Source organism: Corvus brachyrhynchos, unplaced genomic scaffold (genome assembly GCF_000691975.1).
Source record: "Corvus brachyrhynchos isolate BGI_N302 unplaced genomic scaffold, ASM69197v1 scaffold229, whole genome shotgun sequence".
NCBI lineage: Eukaryota > Metazoa > Chordata > Aves > Passeriformes > Corvidae > Corvus > Corvus brachyrhynchos.
In genome coordinates this window covers 6496339-6506892 of record NW_008240042.1, presented here as the reverse complement: position 1 = coordinate 6506892, position 10554 = coordinate 6496339, and the positions used below count along the sequence as shown (strand labels likewise).

The window sequence follows — 10554 nt, the reverse complement described above, 5'->3', positions numbered from 1 at the left end:
CTGGCGATGTCTACCTGCTGGGTGCTACTAACTCTGGCAAGTCTACTCTCTTCAACACCCTGCTGCGCTCCGACTACTGCAAGTCCCGCGCCCCCGACATCATCGACAGGGCCACCGTGTCCCCGTGGCCAGGTCAGGGCGCTGCTTGGCCCTTTGTAGCACGGGTAATGGGGGCTGGGGGGTGCGCAGAAAACAGTGAGCAGTGGGCCTCTGGGCTGCTCTCGGCCACCCCTACAGTAGGAGAACCTGTCACCAAGGGTACCTGCCACCCTGAGCACCTCTGTGGTGGGCACTGAGTTCCAGAGCTGTGCCTTGCTTCAAATTGTCCCCTGTGAAGAGTGGCTGCAGGAGCTGGGGCTGTTAAAGGAGGCTCAGGGGAGACCTTACTGTTCTCTATAACTACCTGAAAGGAGGTTGTAGCCACATAACAGTCGGTCTCTTGCCCCAAGTAGCTGGCAACAGGAGAAGAGGACATAATGTTAAGCTGCACCAGGGAAGGTTCAGGTTGGAGATTAGGAGGGTTGTTTTCACAGAAAAGGTGATTAGATACTGGAATGAACTGTCTAGAGAGATGGAGTCATAGTCCCTGGAGGGTTCAAGGAAAGACTGGATGTGGCACTCAGTGCCATGGTCTAGTTGACATGGTGATGTTCAGTCATAGGTTGCATTCGATGATCCCAGAGGCCTTTTCCACACTATTTGATTCTGTGATTCCTCCGGGCAGCAGGGGTGGGATGCATGTGGTGAGGGTGCTGTGCATCCTGTAGCGATAAGAGGCCTGGTAAACCAGAGTGTGCACCCCTGTGTGCACCCCTCCTGGTTAGGATGGCACCTGATCTGCATGCCTTGCCCTGTCCCTATCCATTAGAGGTGCCCTCCAGTCTGGAGAGACCTGGAGGTGGAGTGGTGAACACCTGTAGGCCAAAACAAGCTGTCAGGAGGTGAGACTTACCTGGGGTGTACTAAGTCAGTCTTGGCACCTCTTGGCTTTGAGACTGTTCTGTTCAAACTGTAGGTGAGAGCAGGTCTCAAGCAGCTTGTTTTGGATGCCCTTGGATGGGTTGTTTTTGCTGCCCCAACCTGGGAGGGTAGTACTCTATGGGAGCAGCTGTAGTTCCACCTCTGACTTTGTTTTACTGAGTTTCACCAAAAAAGTTAGAGAAGCAGATTTTTTGTAATCTTGTTCCTCAGAGCTGAAATATATCAGGTAGTCAGAGACCCAAATGTGCCTTCTGTTTGTTTTTCCAGGAACAACACTGAACCTGTTGAAATTTCCAATTATTAACCCTACGTGTGACAGGATATTCCGAAGGCAGGAGAGGCTAAAACAAGAGGCAACAAAAACAGAAGATCAGCTAAGCAGTGAAGAAAAAAAACACCTTAATCAACTTAAAAAGCAAGGTTACGTAGTGGGTGGGTATTGCCTGAGTAAAGGTGTTATCTTCCTGCCCCTGATGAAAGTACTGCATTACACAAAAGTAAATTTATTTTGACCAGTACTTGCTCCTGGATTAATGGGGGCAAGACCTCTACCTCCTCCATAAGCAGCATAATTAGCACTTCTTTTGAATACTTGTCAGCTGCTGTAGTAGCAGAGGGTTCCTCTGTGCAATGCATCCTCTGTCTGAACTAGGCTGGCAAATTCTGATAGCTTAGTAGTTTGCAAGGATATCACAGTATGGGCCATCTCTTGTTCCCAAATAAAGAAAATAAGTTTAATTTTAAATAATCCTGTTTGGGCTGCAGGGATTGTACATCATTTTAGTATGTATTCAAAAGAGCAGGTTGGCACAAGATAGCTGTGTTTTTCAGGTAATTCAATTTTGGCAGTTTGAGGCAGTGGAAAAACAAGGCAGTCTGCTTTACCATAAATTGGAAGTAATGGAGTGTCTGTGATCTGGTCCGTGCTGAGATTTCGGGGTCTGAGGAGTGCTAAGCAAGAATTATAGAGGGGCTTTCTTACCATTTTGGCTTTTGAACACACAAATTTTTAGCCACATAGTGAGTTTATCACCGTTATATTACTGATGTACGTCTCTGTTAAGCTGGGAAAGGGGCAGATGTTTGATTGAAGGAAAGGCAAGTTAATAAGTTAATTACCAGGAAACCTTTCATTTTAATCCAGGAAGAGTTGGAAGAACATTTCAACAGCAGAAGTCTTGCTCTGAGATTGACTTCGACCCTGACATGCTCTCCTACAGCATGGATGAAGATCCCAGAGATCCCCCTAAGATGCATGAGGAAAGGGAGGAGTTCACACACAATGAAGTGAAAGATGCTCGGTGGTGTTTTGACACTCCAGGAATTGTAAAGGAAGACTGTGTAGGTACTCTGTGGTGCTGTGTGTCAGGCTGACAGGGTTTGGGAGGACTGTTCTGCCTTAGATGTGCCTGTGGCAGAGTATTTCTGCTGTAGTCCTGGCATTAAGATTCTCTAAGTTTGGGAATTGTATTAAGATAAGGTTTTTATTTACTTGCAAATGGTTCATGTGGTAATGCTGTTGCATTTCTGAATAGTGTAATACTGCCAGCTTTGCAAAGGAGCTGTAGGACTGTGTGCTGGTTTGGACAAATTTGTAAATATATCCTCTGAGAGAAGGCAGGTTCCACCCCTCCCCCACCAGGTTCGGGAAAAATAAGAAATTTTTCCTTGGAGGAAAGTGAAAGAGATAAAAACTATTTATTTAACAAACACACAGGAAAACAATAATAATGCTAGATAATAAAACCTCTCGCTGTGGAGAGCTAGAGTCCTTCCGTAGGTAGCCTCTCCCCTCCTCCTTGGAGCTGGGATGGGGTGGGCCCTCCTCGGGGGCCTTGATGGAAAAAACATCCTCCTGATGTGTTCTGATGTTGAAACAGTCCAGAAAAAGAAGAGAGAAAAAAACCCAAAGTCTCAGCAAAACGAAAGTTCAGCTCTCTGTCTCTCTCCAGAGAAAAGTAGCCGAAAGCTGGCTGAAAAGCAAGCAGGCTGCTTCCTCCCGCTCCTCTCGGCGCTGCAGGACGCAGAGGAGTGTGCGTGTCCTTGAAACACTGCTTTGAAAGTTCTCTCGTTTTTTTTTTTTCCTCTCCCCCCTCTCAGGCTCAGTTTAGAGGCATAGAAAGGCACAAAATTAATTTCTGGGCATCGGGCAGCGATAGGGGTACACATCATAAGTCACCCCAAGACAGACTGCATCACCGAGCTTCCACAACCTCTGCAGGAAGGGGAGTAAGCCAAGAGTGCTTCACCCAGTGAAGCTGGCACTTCTTTAGCTCTTGCAGCCTACTGAAAAAGGTGGAACTTAGGAGGATAACCAGGGTTGTATGACTGAACCAAATCTTAGAGAAAGCATTCTCCTGAAGCTAGCAGTATCTACGGTGTTGCTGCTACTGGCTCCAGTACATCAGGCCTTTGTCAGTGTTTCAGTAGAGCAATGCCCTACTGAAGCCAGTGCTGACAAAGTGCACATGTCCAAAACAGGCATGTTTTGATTTTTGAGCATTTTGATACCCATGCAGAGGTGCAGGTGACCTTTTGGGGAGGATTAACATGTACAGGGAGACAGGAGGGTTCTGAAGAGAATGAAGTGTAAGAACTGTGCTGAGACTTTACAGCTCAAATGCAGGTGCTACTTTCATGAACACTAGAAAACTCCTGGTTTCCTAGTGATGTGTTTGCCAGACCATAACCTGCTTTGCTATAGCACTTAGGTCTCTTAATAGCCAGTGTAGAGACTGGCATCAGCTTAGAGACATGGTTTGGTAACTTGAGATTGTATATTTTCCTCCCTTCTTCTGCAGTTGAATACACTTGGAAAATGCTTACTGCATCCAGAAATACTTGGTGCTGTTTCTGATTCTGATTATCCTTGTGCTCTCCTTTGGAGAGCTCCATGCCACGTTTCAGATAGAATTTTGTTCCTACAATCAGTGTTCAGTCTGAGTAGAGGACAAGCAGATTGTCTGTGTGGCAGGGGAGATTCTTCCTGTTTCTCACTTACTGTGTGGACCAGAATTGAACTGTTGTGTCAGATGTTCTTGACACTGCCTTACTTGGTCTTTTTCCTCTACAATGCTAATACTAATTTCATTGTTCCCATTGAAACATCTGGAATGAGTTATGGCAATTTATTTTGCAGGTTTTAAATCTCCTGACAGAGAAGGAAGTAAAGCTGGTTTTGCCATCACATGCCATTGTTCCACGGACCTTCATTCTCAAGCCAGGAATGGTCTTATTTCTAGCAGCCTTGGGACGTATAGACTACTTAGAGGTAGGGGAAGAAAGGATTTTGGGAGCAGCTGCTTAGTCTCTTACTGTAGTACCAGCCATAAAAGGCTTTCTGGGTAGCTTTCTCAGACCCTTTTGTTGCTGCTTTGGAGATGATGAATCAGTTACTGAGTCACTGCATAAAGTCAGAATGCCTTGGGATGCGTAGTTGAAAGGTTTGTTACTTGTTACAAGTGTGCAGTATTTTATAGCATATAATGGGAGCTGCTTTTGAATGCTGACAAATGTCTTCAGGTTAATGTGCTTCCCATGACATACAAAGAGGCACAAGGCAGGGAGGAGAATGTCAGAATTAACTGGGAAAATAGGTGGGTTTCATCATTCCTGTGTTTTGCGAAATCTGTCTGCCAAGAGAGAAAAGCATAGACATTTTTCTTTTCTGACTTAGACCTCTGAAGAATTTGCCAGAGTAAGCAATTAACTGCACATATATTTTAGTTTCTGTAAAAGGTGCTGTGTGTCCCCCCGCCAGTAATTTCTTCCATTTTTTAAAAATCCCATGCCATACACCTTTACTGAACTGTGTGGAGTTGATCTCCCATGATGTTTCCTCTGGAAGGGGCAGTTTTTCCAGACAGACATTATCCTAGATCCTTTTCTCAGTAGCTTGCCCTGTTTTGGGCGTGTGTATGGCTATTCCTTTGTTTCAGTCTGCTTTCCAAGATCACCACAGAAATGTTGAATTGGTGCTTTGCTAAGAACACTCTTGACCTACTGGAACAAAACCAGAAAGGTGGAGGGGGCAGGATTCTGTCAAGTAAAAAATGTACCAATATGGCAGGAGCACACAACGATGTATCAGTTTTGTGCATCTACATCCTCCTGAGGTCTTGGAGGACTATTGTGCTCAGATCATGACAGAAGCTCCTGCCTCGAATTACACCTTTGAACTTGAAGGAATTGCTGCACTTATTTCAGGCTTCCTGCAGTGTTTGGAGAGGTCTCTCCCACTCTGAGCTTGTTTGCTCTGTCTGCAGATGTGATGAGAGTGCCTGCTGCAGTTGCTCCACAGACTTTGCATAGCTTGAGAGCGCTGGAACCAAGTACTGTTTGATGAGAGCTGTGTGTTAGAAATGTAGAGAGATAGGAGAAGAAGCACCAGAGCAGATATCCATCACCTCTAGTGCTGAATAACCACACTGAGTTTGTTCTTGTGAATTAAATGAGAGCAAAGATCTCTGTTGGATGATTTGCCTGAGCTGAGTAGCTGTGCTGGCAGTAGTTGTGGCATTGGGAGTGCTTTGAGGCAGGATGGTGAAGCTGTCTGGAAGCTCAGCTCCCCAGTTTATATAAGCCCTGGCTGCTCTCACTGGCGGAGGCAAGGACCCCTCGGACACAGAGGGGACATCAGGCAAACAGGTATTCAACATGCAGGAAAGAAAGGGGCCAGGAGAGAGCAATTCAGGGCTGCTTTTCTGTTCGCAAAATCAACATCCTTTTGGTATTTATTTCAGGGGGATAAGCCTGCCTGGTTTTCTGTCTTGGCTTCCAATCTGTTGCCAGTCCACGTAACTACGCTGAGTAATGCTGATGCTGTCTATGAGAAGCACACAGCCCAAGAGTTCCTAAAGGTAAGGGGAGGTGCTGGGGGGAGCTCATGGCTGCAGGTAGGCAGGCCCCCTGTCTGGGCCACACCTGGCAGGGAACGTCCACAGGTATCAGGAGTTTGGGACTTCTGTAGTGGGTGAGTGGAGATGTGCAGTGTGGAGCAGTCTTGCACAGACTGCATGGCTGAGGTGTGTTAAGAGAGAGCACTCAAGATGATGTATTTTCAGCAGAGTTTCTGTTTCTAGCATTCAGGCTGGTAAGATTTGCAGTGCTCTGCTTTCTCATACTTGGCTCTTCTTGAGCAGCCTTAAAGTGCAGGCAGCAACAGGGATATTTTCCATGGCAAACCTGCTGACTGAGGTTTCAGAACAGATAGCAGGTGAAAAATGTGCCTTTTTATTCTTTGCCTGATGGATCTTCTGCACATACCTTCATCTCTTGGTGGTCTGATTTTTTCCTTGGTATGGCAGTGTTCTGTGTAGCACTTGCAGATTGATGGGAGAGGGGGGTGAGCTGTCCCTGTCCTGACACTTCCATTCCTGTGCACATGGAGAACAAGTGCTGTCACTCACATCAAGGCAGCTGGCCTGATCCACCAGCTGCATCCTGCAGTGGGCACTCCATCTTTGCTCACCTCCCCCAGGGTTCCTCTGATGTAATTCTGACTCTGTTCTGGCAAACTTGAAATAACTCCTGTAGGTTATTCAAACCAGCTCTTAATTGGCTAACAAATGTCTGATGTCTTTATTCCCCCTTGTGCCTTGCTTGCTGGTTTGAGGTAGGGGTGCTGAAGCATCTTTTGACTGTTAAATCTTTTCGCTGTGTTTTAATCTTAGGTTCCCATGGGTGGGGAAGAGAGAATGAAAGAGTTCCCCCCACTTGTCCCTCAGGACATTACACTGAAGGGAATTGATACCACTGAGGCAGTTGCAGATATCAAGCTTTCCTCTGCAGGTAATTTAATATTTCTTCATTAGTTTGCTTTGCAGGGTCTGCATCCTAGAAATGTTGATGGGAAGAAGCCTCTGAAGGGGTGAAGCTGTATTTCCTGCTCAGAGCAGGACTTTCAACCACACAAAATCATAGCAGCCATGACTTTGTCCAGCTGAAGCTTGGCAACCTCCAGGAATGGGGATTGACAGCCATGCTTGTACAGGATGGCAGCATTGGAATAGTTTATGCTCTGGCTGCGATACAGGTTCTATAGCATCAGGAATGGCTGTGACACTGTCAGCTGTCCAGGTGAGAGGGAAAGGGCCATTGACTGGAAAGCTTCATTCTTGTGTTCTTGGTAGTTCCCACCATCCCTCTTAAGCTTACCAGGAAAGAGCTGTGTTTGGGAAGAGTAACATGTGGCTTTAGGTGCTGCCTTCTGTTGGGAAAGGGCTGGATATGACCTTTGAGCTTGGTTTCTCAAGCAACCACACGTGGGTGGCCCAGGGTTTTAGGCACTGTGGGAGGCAGTAGTTTGTGTCAGAGCCTTACTTTGATCCTAGGGACTTGTCTTCCTCACTGTCCATATTCTCTTTGGCTCTGCAGGCTGGGTGGCAGTGACGGCTCACGCGGAAGAGGAATTGCTGCTCCGAGCCTACACTCCCAAGGGCACTGCGCTGGTGGTGCGGGAGCCTCCGCTTTTGCCTTACATCAGTAGCATCAGAGGGGCACGGATCCCAGGCACTCCTGCCTACAGGACCAAAAAGCCTCCCTCCTTTGTGGAAAACCTAAGAACTGTGGGAAGCAGATAGTGTTTCTCATCATCTGAGCAAGGCAGAAGACAGAACAGCCCCTGGAGAACCTTGTGGCTTATTGGTATTCAGAAAACCTTGGACTTGTTCTTAAAGGCCAGCAGATACATTTTGGAAAGCTGGGTGGGAGCTCTGCAAGTCCACATCTGATCCAGCAGAATGAACTGCAGCCCTTTGGAATGAACTGAGGGGCTGGGACCTTGCTGTGGGAGGGAAAACAGCTTCTCCTTGGGATCTGCATCAATGGGCAGATCCCTTTACCTGTCCCCTCTTGAAATACAGGGTGGAAACTCACTTTCCTGATCTGGTCTTTGCTGCTTATTGAGTAGGTGGTCTCTTGCAGGCACACTCCCTCACGTTAGAAATCATGACCTTGTTCTTGGGTATTTCCACAGTTAAGGAGGTGGAAGGAGCAGGGAATGCTCCAGTGTGGGTATGACCCTTCTAGTGGCTGAAACTGATTGAACAACATTGCCCAAAAGTTGTGTCCTTTCTCTCCTTCAGCATCTGGGGCAGATGATGGTGTGCAGTATCCTGCTTTTGGAAGCAGGAAAAGTGATGTGATGAAAAGTGGGTCTGCTCATGTGTCTGAAGAGGAAAGTTTTGCAATTCACTGCTTTGATTTGGTTTCTGTAGCTTGGGTAGAGGTTTCTGAAACCAAGGGTGTAGAGTAAAACTTCTCAGATGCTCTTTTGTGTCCTAGTTGACAAAGCACTCTTTCTGTGGGCATAACCATCTTGCTAAATACAGGAAAGCTCCAGTGCAATAATAAATATGCTCCATCTGCTAAAGACAGGCAGAGTGTGAGAGACAGGGCCAACCAGTCTGCTGAAAAAGAGGCAAAAAAAGAGTATCTTCTAATCTCCTTACCATTCACTGATGTTTTCCCCAGTCAGTCCCCAGAGGTGGCTCTGCTCTCCTTGGGCACTTGACTGTTATCCTGAAGAAGCCTGGGTGTTCTGCAGAAATCATTGGCTCATTCAGCATCCTCTTCTCACCATTGTTGCCTGTGGGATGTATTGGCATTCCTTTAGGGAAACCTGTCCCTTTGCCTTGCTCTTTGTTTCCCCCATTTTCAGCCCCAGCCCACCCTGTGGGACCACTTCTGTCTGCAGGCCCTGCCCAGGGCCACTCTTGTCCCCACTGTGAGGCTGCCGGGGTCTCCTGTGGAGCCACTTCCCATGCCCTGCTACTTCCTTCACCTCTTCCTCGCCCTGCTCTGCTGCCTCCTGCCCTGCTCCCCACGCTGGGGTCCAGTGAGATGGGTTGCGCCAAGCGGGGCCACAGTGGGTTTGAGAAGCGCTGGGTGCTGTAGGGTTTGAAGTTTGGCACTGCCTTGAGGGAGGTTCCCTGTCCTTGCTGGCTCCTGCCCAGTGCACCTGGTGTAGGAAATCAGTTGTTCCTTATGAAGGTCAATCTGCTGCCAGTGAACACAGGGAATGTGGTTCACGTCTGCATCTAGACTAGAGTTCCTCCTGTACATTAGACAAAATATGTGCACCCTCACCTTGACTTCTCAGGAAGTCTTTTCTAGTTCTTTCTAGAAGAAAGAAAAGGACTATGGCAGCATGTTCCTTGCTGCTCAGGCTGTGGCTCACACAGCTCTCCCGTTTTCCTTCTGTTTCTCTGTTGTGAAAGCCAGCACATGTGTGGCCACTCCTAGGGTGTGCTTGGCAAGCATCAGAGCACAGGCAGCAAGCTCCAGAATGTGTTTTTTCCAGCATGTATATATAGGACTGCAGCTGTCTTCCTGGCTGGATTTCTTTGTGCTGCTGTCAGGCCTCACATTTGGCTGCCAAAATTACTGAAGGAGTTGCCAACAGGACTGGTGTGAGGATTATCTGTTTTAGCTGTGCTAATCTTCACAATGCTTTGATTTTCAATTTCCCCCTCATGAAAGGGAAAAAACACTATCTTTTTAATGTTTAAGAGCAAGATTCTAGAAGCTTTTTTTTTTTTTTCCCCAGAGATTCTTTTTAAAATAACTTTTGTGATGATGGAAGAGGAAGTGCCATATTTATGTCAACTGTTATAACACAGTGCAAAGCAACCCCTGTACAAATTCTGCCCATTCTTTTTGAGCAGGCCACAGATTTATCAAGTCCCTTCCTTGACTTGCTCATAGCTAAATGGGAGAACCATGTTGCTTTCTGCATTTCTTCCAAGACTGGGTTTGAATGGTTGAACATTTTTAACCTGGCAAGAGGCTAAACAACTTCATGTGTCTAGAAACAGCACAAACAAGTTATGTTGTTTAATTTATGTCTTAAGACATAAATACTGAGAAGAATGCAAAATACTGAGACAGGGACCTCTGCATCTTGAACAAATGGACCAATCCAAACTTCTCCTGGATGTTTTATGTGGATCAGATGGTGGTGAGAGAGAAAGAATATGAAGATCTGCCAGAGCCGCCAGCTTAATATCACAACGCAAAAGCAGGTCAAGGTATTGAAAGATACCAAAGTGACACCTCTTCCTCTTCATCCTTGGCTGCATGACAGGTGTGTGGATGATGTACTTCATGAAAAGGCACTGGTAGACAGCACTTCCCCTCTACGCTTCAGAGGTCTGAAAGGCACTCACTGTAGCTTTTTGAGGCCAGAAGCCACTATAATGTTCTTGTGGGGATGATGCAGTTCTGCAGTGCCTGAATTCAGAGCTGTGCTTACCGGCCCCAGGAGAATCCATCACTCCCTTATGTCTAGCTTCCAGCTTTAAAGTATCTTTGGTACTGATTTCCATAAAAACATCCACTGCTGTGCATAATAGTCATGGGCTGCAGAGGTGAATACCCCTGGCTCTTCCTTTTTGCTTTGTAAAGTTTGCACACATTCGGTGGCTTTAGTCCTTCCTGGAGCACTGCCTGGGGTGGTGTCACTCCACTCCCAGTGTGAAACAGACTAATTTGCACACACTGTTCCTCAAACTTTTATAGAAGAATAAAAGTTGGGATATATTTCCATCAGCGAAGAGCCTGGATGTTGCGGGG

The 10554-nt window shown here is 46.7% G+C and overlaps 1 protein-coding gene across 1 annotated transcript; it reads left to right on the top strand.

Annotated features, from left to right (window-relative positions):
- Positions 1-2: 2 nt before the first annotated feature.
- NOA1 (nitric oxide associated 1) lies at positions 3-7857 on the top strand (the record flags this gene model as incomplete). Its single annotated transcript, XM_008641356.2, has 7 exons — positions 3-132; positions 1249-1413; positions 2126-2322; positions 4121-4252; positions 5724-5840; positions 6654-6771; positions 7357-7857. Coding segments are annotated over 7 exons (1065 nt in total), but the record flags the coding sequence as incomplete, so codon positions are not given.
- Between the last annotated feature and the right edge of the window lie 2697 nt (positions 7858-10554).